Here is a 15062-nt window from a genome sequence, read left to right as displayed (position 1 = left end):
ATGTGTTCAGGGGATTGTCGTCCTCTGCAAGAGGCGGGAATATTGTAGAAAAAGCACTGAGAAGGGGGAGAACGGAAGAAACTAGCAAGAAAAAATAATGGATTGGTTGATTAAGGATAGTAAAATGAAAAAAGATAAAGTGAATAAAAATCATCTTGTAGTAAAGATTGTAAACTCTGATCCTACAAACACTTTGTAAGTGTATGCTTAACGTTACTACTGAGTTAGCCCAAAGACAACCTTAAGTCTGGCATTCTTGGAGTGCTTGGCTTTGTAACTTTAATATAGTTTTTGTGCATGTAACTACTTACACTGCAGTAGCCCCGAGAGCCCCAGTCATGGCCCAGGAGGACCCCATTGTGCAGTACACCAGCTAAAAGGACAGTCCCTGTCCCAAAAACTTTACCAGCCCAGAACAAGATGAGAGAAAACAGGTGACTAAAGAGTATGATGACCAGATAGCAAGTGTGAAAAATCAGGACAGAGGGTGTGGATGTGTGTGGGGGGATGTAAATAGGGGCCTTTTAAGAAACAGCCCCAAATAAAATCGGGAAATCTGGTCCCCCGACTACAGAGCAGCCCACTGGGAGGGAAAGAAACCAGGAGCCTGCATTGCTCAGGCGCCCAGGGTTGCCTTTGGCCCTGCGGCTGGCCATAGGGTGACCAGATGTGGGGGGAGGAATAGGCGCCTACGCAAGACAAACCCCCCCCCCCCCCCCGCAACCACTCAGGACGGTCCCGGTAAAGCCTGGCCAAAGCCCGGCTGTTATGACTCGAGCCCAAGCTCGGCGGGGCAGGGGCGGCCCCGGGCCTGGCTGGGCTCGGAGCCGCCTGGGCGGGAAGCCCCAGGTCCCTCCTCCCTGGCGAGGGGCGGCCCCTGCTGGCTGCTCCTCCCCGTCCCCGCTGGCCGCTCAGAGGCAGCCCGGCGAGCCGCGGAACCAGCCGAGCCCATGGCCCAGGAAGACGAGGCGGCGGCGGCGGCGGAGGAGGGCGGCGGCGGCGGGGGGCTGCTGCTGGAGATCCTGAGCTCGCCGCTCAACCTGAGCCTGCTGGGCCTCTGCCTCTTCCTGCTCTACCAGATCCTGCGGGGCGAGCGGGCCCCGCGCCAGCCCGACGACGCCGAGCCGCCGCCGCCGCCCAAGCTCAGGCGCCGCGACTTCACCCTGGCGCAGCTGCGGCCCTACGACGGGGTGCAGGACCCGCGCATCCTCATGGCCATCAGCGGCAAGGTCTTCGACGTGAGCCGCGCCAGGAAGTTCTACGGGCCCGGTGCGTGCGGGGGGCGGCTGGCCCTGGGGACCGGGAGCTGGGGTGCAGTGTGGGGACCGGGGGGGCAGTGTGGGGACGACTTGGGGGGCAGTGTGGGGATGAGGGGGGTGACTTGGGGTGCAGTGGGGACCAGGGGAGGTGGGGGTGAGGAGAGGCTCTGGGGAGCTGTGGGGGGAGGCGCTGCGTGCAGCGGCGAGGAGGGGGTGTAGTAGGGATGAGGGGGAGGTACTGGGGTATAGTGTGGGAGAGGGGTGCAGTGGGGACCGGGGGAGGTGCTGAGATGTAGTGGTGGAGGTGCAGTGAGGGGGAGGAGAGGCTCTGGGGAGGAGTGTGGGGGAGAGGCCTTGGGCTCTGACTCTCTCAATATGTTCCCATCTACCTAGCAGAAATCCCCAACCCTTTCTCCCTCCATCTGCTGCTTGTTTCCCTATGTAACTGGGATCCAGTCTGTGGAGAGGATTATACTGGGGGCACTTAATTGTGGGGGGGGGAGGCCCTTGTGGCCTCTGTCTGCAGTTCAGAAGCCCAGCCCCTCAGGCAACTCCCAGGGCCTGATTGAACACAACTCAAATCACTGCCTTACTCTGTAATCTCCGTGAGTGTAGTAGGCTACACAACACTCAGTGCCTCTGTCCAGAGCACAGGAGACACCTAGGTGACAAGGCAAAACTACCAATGTGAGGGAAGTTGGTGGGGGGCAGGGGCCAAAGTAAAAGGCAGTGGTGGTCTCTAAGGGGGAAAGTACCCCGCCCCAGGACTTTGCAATATATGCTGTCTGCCGGAGTTTCCTATTTGAAAAACACTTTTTCTTCTGAGCGGCTCTGGGTTTGGGTTGTCGTTAACGTTGGTGAACTTATGCCTAATTGGAGGTGATAGCACTACAACTAAAAAGAAAAGGAGGACTTGTGGCACCTTAGACTAACATTTATTAAAGCATAAGCCTTCATGAGCTACAGCTCACTTCATCGGATGCATACAGTGGAAAATAGAGTGGGGAGATTTTATATACACAGAGAACATGAAACAGTGGGTGTTACCATACACGTTGTAAGGAGAGTGATCAGGAAAGGTGAGCTATTACCAGCAGGAGGGGGGAGGGCGGGACCTTTTGTAGTGATAATCAAGGTGGGCCATTTTCAACACTTTACAAGAACAATGTGGGGGGAATAAACATGGGGAAATAGTTTTACTTTGTGTAATGACCCATCCACTCCCAGTCTTTATTCAAGCCTAAGTTAATTGTATCCAGTTTGAAAATTAATTCCAATTCAGCAGTCTCTCCTTGGAGTCTGTTTTTGAAGGTTTTTTTGTTGAAGAATCACCACCACAACAACAACTAAGTAATAATAATGCGGTCATGAAGTTGGGAGCCAGTCCTGCAACTCCTACTCACCTAAACTAATTGGTATAACCAGGGCTTCTCCTGTGAGTAAGGGTTTACTTGTATCATTAGGGTTACAGAACCAAGTATTTTAGTTGTGTACACTCAAAGTATATCTACTTCTTTCACTTTTTTTGTCAAGCTCCATGCACATTTATAGTACTCTTTAAATCAGCGGTTCTCAAACTTTTGTACTGGTGACCCCTTTCACATAGCATGCCTCTGAGTGCAACCCCCACCTCTTATAAATTAAAAACACTTTTAATATAGTTAACACCATTATAAATGCTGGAGGCAAGCGGGATTGGGGTTGGAGGCTGACAGCTCGCGACCCCTCCCCTGTATGTGTGTATGTAATAACCTTGTGACCCCCTGAGAGGGTCTCGACCCCCAGTTTGAGAACCCCTGCTTTAAATGATTATACTGATGGGGCAGGCAGTTTTGTTTACTTCATGCAACTCACCTGGCACCTTCCTTTGTAATGCCATAGGTCGCAGCTCGTGAAATCTTTTGTTGATTTCATCATTACATTCCCTTTTGATAGAAACAGTTCTATTATTTAATATTTATAATATAGTAACACAGAGGTATTTTTATGATACTTGTTCCCAATCAAAATCACAGCCCCACTTGTGCTGTTCAAACACATGCAAAGATGATCCATGCCCCATAGGCACTTGAGGGCGGGGGGGGGGTGTAAAGAAGAGTAGGGTTTTAAGTTCTAGAACAGTAAGGTAATATACATGATTGATTTGAATGTGTGGTTCTCTATCAGCAGAGAGATTTAAAAAACCTACTCGTGAGTTATATCTGAGAACATGAGAGGCTGTGTACCATGTCTGATTTATTAATGTAGTCATGAAATTGGGTCTCTGCTTGTATGAAAAGGAAAGTGATTCCATTTATTGAAATCTGAAAAGGCTTCTTCCCCGCCAGTGCAGGTGGGCACTAAAGTAACCAGATTTTGGTGTTACATTAATGCCTCCTAAGAGAGCTGAATCATTGGAACATGTGCTATCTTAAATTTTCTGTTACTTCTGTACTGATAAAACATTCTGCTTACTATTGCACATAAGTTAATGATTGATGAAGTGTACCAGCAGTCCCTCTTGATAAGATACTTCTGACCCACTGTGACCTGTACACATCAGTCCCTTGGGATCATTATGCATTACATGCATTTTGTGTAAATTTTATATTTACTAAGCACCTGCTTCCAGCCTGATTGCTATCCTTGGAGTAGGGTCCTGTTAAGATTCTCCTCCATATCTCAAGCCAACTAATCACCTTTCAGGTCCTCCTTCTTCCATGGGTCAACTCTCTAAGCCAGAAGGATTTGTCAGAAAGCTATACACTTGCCTTGCACTCCATCTCATCAGACTTCTGAATCCTTTCTCCTTTCCTCTTCCCATGAAAACTGACTCCTGTTTGCTGTCTTTACAGGTGCCACCCATATGTCTCGGGCTTGCTCCAAGAAAGCCATTTGCTTCTTGTCATCTTGTGCATAGCTCCCTTTTGCATGCCCTCCACACACCAGCACTTGTCTCTTCTTCCTGATGTCCCAGCATGCTCAGTATCTTCTTTAGTGATTCTGTTTTCTTGTAGTGTTTCTTGTTTTTGTTTTGGGGGGGGGGTTGGGTGTGTATGTACTGGAAAATATCTGGCTCAATATTACAAAATAGGGCAAATTTTACAATACAAATCTTATTTGGGGATTTCAACATAAGATTCAAGTCAGGGGATCAGCATGTCATTTGGTTCTTGGTACGTGGTCCTCAAAGAAACAGCAATGTTGTAATTATCCCGACATTTTTTTATTTTAAAGAGGGCCCATATGGAATTTTTGCTGGAAGGGATGCATCCAGAGGTCTTGCCACATTCTGTCTGGATAAGGAGGCTCTGAAGGATGAATATGATGACCTGTCTGATCTCAATGCTACGCAGCAAGAGACCCTGAGAGACTGGGAATCACAGTTCATGTGTAAGCAATTTCAAATCCACTCTCTGTGAAGTAGCTAGCTTCTGTGTATAATGGTGAAGACATTCAATACAGTACATCACGTGTCTAAGAGACAAGGTGGGTGACGTTAATATTGTTGTTTACACCAGCTTCTGATGGGGAAAGACCTAAGCTTACAAAAAGGCCGCCTTCTTCAGGTCTGACCCACCCCTGAAGAAGAACTGTATAAACTCAAAAGATTGTCTCTCACCAACAGAAGTTGATCCAATAGAAGATACTAACTCATCCATCTTGTCTCTCTAATATCTTGGAACCAACGCTGCAAACAAACTTCTGTCTGAAAATATGGTACCCTTTATTGCAGTGGTTCCCAAACTGGGGTTCGCGGAACATTACAGGGTGTTCGCCAGAAAAATGTCACTCATGGTGGCCAGAGGACCCCGGGCATTGGAGGCAGTAGGTGGGACCTGGTTGCAGGGCTGGCAGCCCGAGCCCCAGGGAGAGCAGGGCCGGGCAGTTGGGGCTGGCAGCCCGAGCCCTGCCCCCATTAGCGGGGGAGCCGGGAATCTGAACCCCAGCACTCCGCATGGGGTTGACGGCCCGAGCCCCAGGGAGAGCAGGGCCTGTGGTCATCGGGACCTGCAGCCTAAGCTCAGTGGAGCTCAGTTGACCGGGGCGGTCAATGGGGTCCAGCGGTAAGAGCCTCACTGAGTGTGGAGGAAATTTAAACTTAAATCCCTGGAAATATTCATTTTTAGGAGGGGGTTAATGAGATTTTACAATTTAGTGAGAGGGGTTCGCAGGCTGTTTAAAGTTTGGGAACAACTGCTTTATTGTAACACTTAAGTTTTCTAAAACTGAAAGATTAGAGAGAAAAAAATGTCAGTTTTTCCCCCATTTGGGTGGTGGTATTTTTGTTTGGTTTTGATTTTTTACAGAGAAAGAAGAGATTAAACCACTATTTCCAATAGTAAAATCTGACTGTAAAACTACCAAAAAAAAAAATGGCAGGGAATGAAACTGCTTTTAACTTTTTAATTAACCTGGTTGCACATGGAGAGTGTTCCTGTAAGGCAGTTAAGCTTAGTTGGCATTGTATGGGAGCATTCTGTATTTTTAACATCCTGAAGAATTAACGAAGCTTATTTCTGGGGAAACTAGATGTTTTCCACTTGGTACTCCTTGTTTCTCCTATTCTTATTTTGAGCATTTACAAAACAAGGTTTGGAGAAGTAAAATTTGCAGAAGCTTCTAAGTGACTTTCAGAAGCCTAATTTGCATTTTGAAAAATCATTTAAGCACCTTTGAATACTGAGTGAAATTAATAACTTCTGTATATGTCAAATTATCTATGCAGCATTATTCAGGAATGGCAGCCCCAGGATTAGGGGAGACAGGCTGCCCTTTGCTCACATCCAGAGACTTTGCCAACAAAATAAGTTTAAAGCAGTTATCCCTTTTGTTGTCTTTTGAGGCTTGGATATAAATATACAATGATCTAAAAAATCTGGGCAGTATTCTTCTGTTTCGAACTAGGGGTCACCAAATCAAATTAATTGGCAGCAGGTTTAAAACAAAAGGAAGTATTTCTTCATACAATGCACAGTCCACCTTTGCCACAGGATGTTGTGACGGTCAAGACTATAACGAGGGTTCATAAAAGAACTAGATAAATTCATAAAGGATAGGTCCATCAATGGCTATTAGCCAGGATGGGCCGGGCTGGTGTCCCTAGCCTCTGTTTGCCCGAAGCTGGGAATGAGCAACAGGGAATGGGTCACTTGAGATTTCCTGTTCTGTTCATTCCCTCTGGGGTACCTGGCATTGGCCACTATCGGAAGACAGGATACTGGGCTAGATGGACCTTTGGCCTGACCCAGTATGGCCTTTCTTATGTTTTGCAGCTCTTAGTATTAAAGGCTTCCAATGTAAATCTAGCTGCTCTGTGGTCCCGGTTTTTGTCTTTTGTCTTTTTTTTTTTTTTTTTTTTTTTTTAAACAGTACTTTGTAGGTTGGAAACTGCTCAGCTAGCTTCTTCTGTCCAGGAGTTTGATTATTATATAATGATCCACTACAGTAATACCTTCCTGGTGAAGAATATTAACTGCACAACACTTAACCTGGGTTACTAGACCAGGAAAGCGCTATGTGGGTGTTTTTTTTCATTTACATAAAACAGACTGTAAGTGTTGTTTATATAACAAGCATTTCAGTAAGAAACATGTAATGGAAATTCCATATACACTTGGTCTAGAAAATGACCATTAAAGTTTACTAGGAGTCTGGCTGCATGGTGGTTAGTGTTAAAACAAAAACATCAGACTAAATTTTAAAGTCTAGAACCTGAACTGATTCAGTGTTTCCACTATTAGACTGGTGTAAGATACTTACAAATGCATATGGCATATAACCCTTAAGTCTTAAGATACCTACATTCAGACAACATTAAGTGTAACTTGTCTGTCCTTTCACAGCTGCGGTTTCTGACATGCTCATTGCTAGCATGGTCTTCACACCAGAAACCTATACAAACTTTACATTAAGCAGTCAGTCTGGAGTCAGATGTAGACAAGACATTTTCATCATGATCAACTTGTGAAGTTAACTTTCATATGTTCCTGTTGTATATTGTGTTTCTGTCAAGGAGCTTTCTAAAGAGTACATGTGAAAATAATCTATTCAATGTGCCTAAATGTAATGAAGTTCTTTTAAAAGACATAGTTGAAAAGGAAATAATCCTCTAAGGTTAAAACCTTTCAATGGAGTAAAAAAAAAATGATGTAGGGGCAAATGTAGACAAGGATATTTTTCCACAGTATCACTTCCCCTAGTCATAAATAATCAATATTTTGGGAACAACGTATTTTTTGTGCAATGAGAACTAAAAGGTGGTTGTTTTTTGTTTTTGTTTTTAATTTGGTGTCCAACATGAACAGCCAAGCTTTCCTCAGATAATGTTATTGGGTTTTTTTGCTCCTAATTTGCTATTTTGGGAAACCTCCTCATGTAGACACAACTGCTGTTTTGACACTCATCCTGTCTTGAACAAAGCTGTTAATCATGTCACGTTGAATGGTGGTTTTATGATAAGTGTGTCCTAGACACCAGGATTACACTACTATATGTCAGGTTTCAGAGTAGCAGCCGTGTTAGTCTGTATCCGCAAAAAGAAAAGGAGGACTTGTGGCACCTTAGAGACTAACAAATTTATTTGAGCATAAGCTCATGAAAGCTTATGTTCAAATAAATTCGTTAGTCTCTGAGGTGCCACAAGTCCTCCTTTTCTTACTACCATGTGTGACCAAAAACCAGCATTTAAATCGGTCTTTCCAGGAGTGAAGCGTTAGTACTTTGCAGTTGTTAATGTAGTTCCCAAACTTCTAGCAGATCATGCAAATATTCGCCTTTAAATTCATATAATTTTAAACTATAATATAGGAGAGAGTATAGTAAGAGATTTCCCTTCACTTGCTAAAAGGCTTTGCATCAGATAAGGAGAGCTCTGATTCATAACCTTCCTCCTTATGCATATGTCTTACTACTTAGATATTTCCTTGTGAAGTATTTTAACAGGAGTAAGGCTTGTCTGGGTGCACAGTGGGAGAATTCCACTAGAGAGTGCCATCTCTAATGCTGGTGGGAAGAACATTTTTCCTGTTTCCCAGTGCCTGTTCACAGCATGAATCTCTGAAAATCTAAACCTTTCAAGGTTTTCTTGACATTCCCCAAGAACATTCTCAGGATGCCAGCTTCCAGAACTGGCATAGGCAAGTATAATGGGGGGGAGGGGGAAACGGGGGTGTTATTCTTTCCCACTCACCCCCAAAATGGTGATTTCATTTCTTCACTGTGATAGCTGGCTCCCTTTGAACATGAGACCTGAGGCTGTGGGTAACAAAAGTATCCGCGAATGGCTTTACATTGTCACTCCTGGTTTTGGCAATAGGAGAAGAATTGTATTGTTTGCATTTATTTTGCCCATTTCTCACATAAATATCACCTGTTATGATGATAGGAATAGTTTGGCAAGTCAGTCACTTTTGTCAGTGTGCAAAACAAAGGTAGAATTGGTGGTTCTTGATTTTAATTTTAATGCTATGTTAACCACTGTCTGTTTTAGTGAAAACATTAGGTTGCACAAGGTAAAGGAATGATCTGTATTCTGTGCTTTTTCTCAATTTACAGTTAAGTATCACTACGTTGGCAAACTGCTGAAGGAAGGAGAGGAACCCACCGTATACTCAGATGAAGAAGAAAAAGAAGACGCTAAAGATCAAAAGAGAGACTAGAGAATGCAGTGAGGAACAATATTTTTGTATCTTAAGGGACCATTTGTAACATTCCAGTTCTGTTTTATAAGTTGTAATATCAACAGTAATTAGAAAAGGTACAGACTTGCTGTGATTGGATTGTTTTTAAAACCGTTCTTAATCTAAATTTACCAGTAACATAAACAAGATTAGGAGTACTTGTGGCACCTTAGAGACTAACCAATTTATTTGAGCATGAGCTTTCGTGCTCAAATAAATTGGTTAGTCTCTAAGGTGCCACAAGTACTCCTTTTCTTTTTGCGAATACAGACTAACACGGCTGTTCCTCTGAAACCATAAACAAGATTAAATTTCTTACATAAAAACTGCATGACCTGAATGTTCTGTAGGACAAAAAGCACCAGGACAGTGCAAAAGTGAACTGCAACTTTGTACTAAAGTTATTTCTGCTTTTCTTCCATCAGAGTCGGTTGAAATAAAAAAAGCTTTTATTTAATGGCTAAGGCCCCAATTCTGCGAACACTTAAGCCTAAGAGTAACTTTACACATATGAGTAGTTATGCTACACTGAACTCAATGGAAGAGCTTGCAGGATGTGGGCTTTAGATTATAATCTCTATGGGGCAGGGACCATGTCCATAAAGCATCATACATATCTATGGTGCTACATAAATAATTTAATAGCAGATAAAACTGACATTTTAAAGATTTACCGCAAGCTTATAGGTGAATTACTGAACATGAATACTTTAAAAAAAAAAAAAAAATCCTCTTTTTGTTCAGAGAGGCTATATCATTTTTAGGTACTCATGTCATTATTCAAGGACTGATGAATGGCTAGGCTAATTCCCAGCTCGGGTAGACATGATAAAAATAGCAGCGTGGCCACAGTGGCTCAGGCTAGCTGTCCGAGTACAACCCCATCCAAGATCCTAGTTGTGTATTTGAGTAGCTAGCCTCAGTCACTGTCTGTGCCATGGCAGCCACATTATTTTAGCATGCCAGCTTGATCAAAGCCACCATGTATGTGTCTGCCAGGTACAGAAATACACCTCCCAGCGACAGTGAAGACGTACTCCATGTTTATTCACAGCCACGTAACTGGACTAATGATTTTTGTTGTGTTTACCTCTAAAGCATATCTGAAATGTTACAGAAGTTTTGGTATTGATTATAAATTGCCCCTCCCACCTTGGGAGGGGCATGACTCAGCTATGACTACTGTTTGTTCACTTTTCTTCTTAGCAAAACTATTCTAGGGACTGATTCCAAAATTTAATCCAGATGAAATTAAACCAGAGAGGGGTGTGTGTGGCACAGTGTTGGGGGAGACTGCTATTGATTGCTTGGCCTAGTCTACACTAGAAAAGATTTGTTGGTATAGTTTTTATTGTCAAACCACCTAATGTAGACACAGCTTATCCCGGCAAAAGAGTGCTAAAGCTGGTACGGTTCATACCAGTTCCCAAAACAAAATAAGTAGTACCAGCAAAAGCACTTTATTGCCATACAGCTGCATCCACACCAGTGCTTTTGCTGGTATAGAAGTATCATTTGAAAAAACATGGCACCCCTAACTGATATTACTATACCAGCAAGTTTCTAGGATAGAGCAGGCCCTAGAATTGTATTTAGCCTGTTACTTTGTCTTATAACTCACATCCAGGCTTCTTTTTAGCAGGTTCTTCCTTACTGAGTAACCAAGTCGCATACCAGAAGGGGGAATTGAGAATGCCTTTGCCCAGTGAGGAGGGTCAACATGCTGTTAGGATACTGAAGAAATATTTCAGCTTGTTAGTGGAAATTTCGAGGAGTTAATGGCCCACTGATCCCTCATGGAATGCATTCCTTGCCGAAACACTTTTGCTTGCATGTTGGGCGTGCTCTGTAGTTCTCCTTCGTTCCCACTCTGTCAGATGCTGCTGTTGGATCCAATTAAGCAAGTCAGTGTAGGTCCTTGCTTTTTAGCTTGTTTCCCTTCTTAGTCCAACAGACCCTGAGTTCACTGGCCTTCAGGACATGTTTCAAGTTATCTATTCACTTAGGCCTCTGCCTCATGAGAGGCACTTTCCCCCTCAGAGCGCTTTTTTGTTTTTGAGTTGACTGTTGTTCAATGGTTCTTTTTTACCTTGTCTGGTCTAAAGTTTGTGATTTTTGCAATAGGCTGACTATGCAGAACTCTTGCCCACTTGCCTGCAGTATGTATGTAATATATTTTAAGCAAAAGTAATGTTTTAACTCTTTAGTACCATGGTAAAGGGTGGGCAAGTGGGTTTTATACTTAGGCAGTAAACTTTCAAGACAACATTGCAAATCTACAATAGGTACATTCCTACACTGAAAGGTTAATAGTGCTCTGAGGGCTTAAGCACAGGCCTAGAGTCAGACTTGCTCTGTAGGCTTAGCCAAATCACTTTAACTCTATGCTCCAGTTTCTCCATTGGTAAAAGGAGGAGGATATCTACTTCACAGGGGATTGAGCCTCAGTTCTTTCATGTAAAGTGCTTGTAGATCCTCCAGTGGAAAGTGCTATAGAAAGGCAAAGTATTATGTAGTTTCTTAGCTGTTTTCTTCATGGTGCCCATGATGTGTGTTAGCCTGATGTGTGTTGCTGCTACTGTGTACTTTTTTCAATGAAAACAAGCTCCATGGGAGCTCAAGCCTCTTGCAAAATCCTTTGTTGCCGATGACCCTATTTGCCAGAGCAACCCAATATTTTATAAAACTTAGGAAAATTTAGACAGAGCGTAGCTGCTTACACCAAATAAAAAGGGAAACAGTCCGTAAAGTAGACAAAATTGTTCTTAAATAGGAAGTGTTCCATGAGGTCAGCAGCTTTTGTAAACACCAACTAGTGCACTGTATAAAAGTACCTGAGACCGTGTGTGTTCAGAATGACTATTCTCAATCCATACCCTGAGAACCACTTTGATGGCATTTGTCTTTTTGTAACACTACGCATTAAAACAAAGAATAGTTGTTTGCACAGGTAGCTTGCTAAAATATTATTATATGAACTACATAGGGAGGGGCTAGGCTAATGCAAAACTAGTTATAGGCTTTTTGTTGCTTTTTAAAGCCATTTATACTCCTTTTAGACTATTTCTAATGGTTTTACCTCAAATCAGAAAAGTGCTTTTACTTCTTACAGGCAGACAATAAAATTCTTACATAGTGGTGGTATTTCTTTATTTTATCTAAAGGGACCAAATGCAACTTTCTAGTCCCTAGCATTCTGAATTTCAGGTGTTTTGTTTATATATTGTTTCCAGTCTGTCATGTGAACAGGAATAATGCATAATATACAGTCTCCCCTTTGGATGCTCCATATTCACCCTCAGCCAGTCTAAATTGAATGCCTCTGGAGGGGATTTGAAACATACTAATTTTAACTGAACATTTGATTAATGACTGTACAGTTGACAAGATTATACTCTAGCACTGCTATAAAATCTGCTTTGCTGTTGTATATCTGCAGCTGTGCAATAAAGGCTCAAATAAGCATTAACGGTGGATAGCAAGAAAAACATAAAGTTGAAGGTTGGGATGCCTTTACGTGAGCTTAATAAGATCAACAAGCTACACTTCTATGTGATCTAATGTGCTTCTTATGCCATTGCTAAGCTATTAATAAACCAAGGGCATGTCCATGCTACAATCTTAAATCAACCTAGGTTAGTACTAACTGCAGTGGCTGATGTCCACACTACCCTCCTTCTGCCGGTGGTACATGCACTCACCACGAGCACTTTCATCAACTGAAGCGGGGAGTCGGGGGGGGCTGAGAGCTAGTGCTCTTAACTCCACACAAATCCCGGCCAGGACCTCAGCTGCCCCCTGGTCTTCTCGCCTTCCTGCTCCTGGTTGGGGTACCTCACTTCCAGCGGGGAGATCCATGCCTGGAGTCTGGTTGGCTGCCATGCTTCCAGCAGGGAATCAAGACTTGCCACTGCCCAAAGTGGATTTTGGAATGTTAAAAATTGTCTGACAGCCCCTAAAAAACCTCCATGGTCCACAGAAGTGAGGGGTGGGCAGATTTTATATGGAACTCAAGGAAAATAATTTAACTAAACCACCAAAAATCAGAATGAACATTGCTAACACAATGTACACATATACATCCACCCTCCACCTCCCAAAAGCCAGTGATCTTCCCCCCACCTGGGCATCACAGCTATGCCAACATTTCAGACTGAATCACCTGTAAAGATGAGTTTCCAGTTGTAGCCTGTCTGGTTAATATAAACTTTAGGCAGAGCTGACAGGATTGACGTGTGCAACTCCCTGCTCTGGCACCAGAGCTTGCCCAGTGCAGAAGCTGCACTGGGCCTATTATTTCCTTGATTTGAAGGTCACCCTTTTTAAGAGTTCAAATGCAAAAAACATTATTTTGGCTTTAATGTTGTCCCTCCAAAATTAACTCCCCATCTTTGCTCCATCATTTCTTGGGTGGGAGACCCTTTGAGTTCAACCTGTGGCTGCATGTAAGAAGCTTTTGAGAAATATTCCTAAATTGTATACGTTCTATAGAAAAACATTCTACATTTGGCACATGTGAATTGACAAAATTCCAGCATGGGGGTATCTGCAACAGAATTATAAAAGCACCTGAATGGTGGTGTACATGAGAACAAGCTTTGTGACTAGCATCCTAAGAGTGTAATGTACTGTCCATGAAAAGTAGTTTGGTCTAGGATTGGATGCAGAAACCTGACTTATTGACTCTCTTTAGATCCTTACACAAGTCACGTAACACTTGTGCTTTAGTTATCATGTCTATAAAATGGAGATGATACTTACCCTCACTCTGTAAAGTGCTTTGAGGAACTAAGCACTTATTTAAGAATTGATCCATCTAATGCAAAATGAAGGCAATTTAACAGAAGGAAGAAAGTGTACAATGTTGTGGTATGGGTAAGGTACCGCTTCTAGTAAAGACAATGCCTGCTGTAAGAAATGAAGGGATGTTACAAATTTTTGCTGGGGAAGGGAGAGGAGGGAAGAGAGAGTTGCTTCATAAAGTGGCTGATGTTTTCTCTTTCTAAACACAGGGCTAGGGGCAATGGACAAACAAACTATATCTGCATTTGCTGTGGCTTAATCCCCTTTTCCAACCATTATCAGCTACTGTGACTAAGCACTAAGAAACACACCAGGTAATTTAACAGATTTCATATTAGCAGAGCATCATGTGCAGAATAGCAGTTGTTGAGTCTTTCCAATAATCACCCTAGTCTGAACTGTCGGGGAATGGGGACGGAATTGCTGTGGGCATGTATAATATAGAGAGAGCTGTAGAATTCTGGAAAAAGAAAAAAACCTACCTAGTCTCATCTCCAAGCAGCCTTGGTTCACTACCAGCTGCTGTGTAAAGTCCATAAACCTCCAGAGGCTTTGAATCTACCCCTTATCTAATTATCTGTAACTAGGCATTACTTTAAGTTCTTTATGTAAGAAAATATGCTTCAGTAATGAATGTTCACAGCAAAAGTTATGTAAGAAGTCACACAAGACTGAGGTAGGGCTGAAAGGCTTGATGTTTGTGCATTGTTTAGAGCAGCGGTTCCCAAACTTGTTCCACTACTTATGCAAGGAAAGCCCCTGGTGGGCCGGGCTGGTTTGTTTATCTGCCACGTCTGCAGGTTCGGCCGATCACGGCGCCCAGTGGCCGCGGTTCGCTGCTCCAGGCCAAAGGAAGCTGCTGGAAGCAGCGGCCAGTACATCCCTTGGCCCGCACTGATTCCAGCAGCTCCCAGTAGCCTGGAGCAGCGAACTGCAGCCACTGGGAGCCGTGATCAGCCAAACCTGCGGACGCGGCAGGTAAACAAACCGGCCCGGCCTGCCAGAGGCTTTCCCTGCACAAGCGGCAGAACAAGTTTGGGAACCACTGGTTTAGAGTGTTTGGATTTTTTTTAAAAATCTATACGATGAAAGGGGATTTACAGCTGAATCCTTATATTTACTAGATCTTCCAGTAGGTTGTGTGCTATGATTTCAATTTGTAACCTGCTACCCTTCAGCATTTTGCCCCTTGTACTCTGTACGCACAATTTGATACCAGTTTGTTAAATCAACATAAAGTGGCAGAGTCTGAATGCAAGGCAAATGTTTGTCAAATGGTACTTGGTCATGAGGAAAGGACCTGGATTATTTCTTTCCTCTTTTCTACTACCTAAACCAA

General features: G+C 43.4%; 1 protein-coding gene across 3 annotated transcripts; it reads left to right on the top strand.

Annotated features, from left to right (window-relative positions):
- Positions 1-870: 870 nt before the first annotated feature.
- PGRMC1 (progesterone receptor membrane component 1) lies at positions 871-12058 on the top strand. Of its 3 annotated transcripts, none has more exons than XM_073361355.1 (4): positions 871-1269; positions 4476-4631; positions 8796-8907; positions 10563-12058. In XM_073361355.1, the coding sequence occupies exons 1-3, from the start codon at positions 951-953 to the stop codon at positions 8897-8899; spliced, it is 579 nt and encodes a 192-aa protein (XP_073217456.1). In that variant the 5' UTR covers positions 871-950; the 3' UTR covers positions 8900-8907; positions 10563-12058. The 3 variants fall into 3 exon arrangements, with proteins under 3 accessions (XP_073217456.1, XP_073217455.1, XP_073217454.1); XM_073361354.1 differs by having other exon boundaries at positions 10560-12058; XM_073361353.1 differs by having other exon boundaries at positions 872-1269; positions 8796-12058.
- The last annotated feature ends 3004 nt before the right edge of the window (positions 12059-15062 follow it).

This window comes from Lepidochelys kempii, chromosome 9, assembly GCF_965140265.1.
Source record: "Lepidochelys kempii isolate rLepKem1 chromosome 9, rLepKem1.hap2, whole genome shotgun sequence".
Classification (NCBI taxonomy): Eukaryota; Metazoa; Chordata; order Testudines; family Cheloniidae; genus Lepidochelys; species Lepidochelys kempii.
Note: the sequence above shows the minus strand (reverse complement) of the source record. Positions and strands in the feature narration are given on the sequence as shown.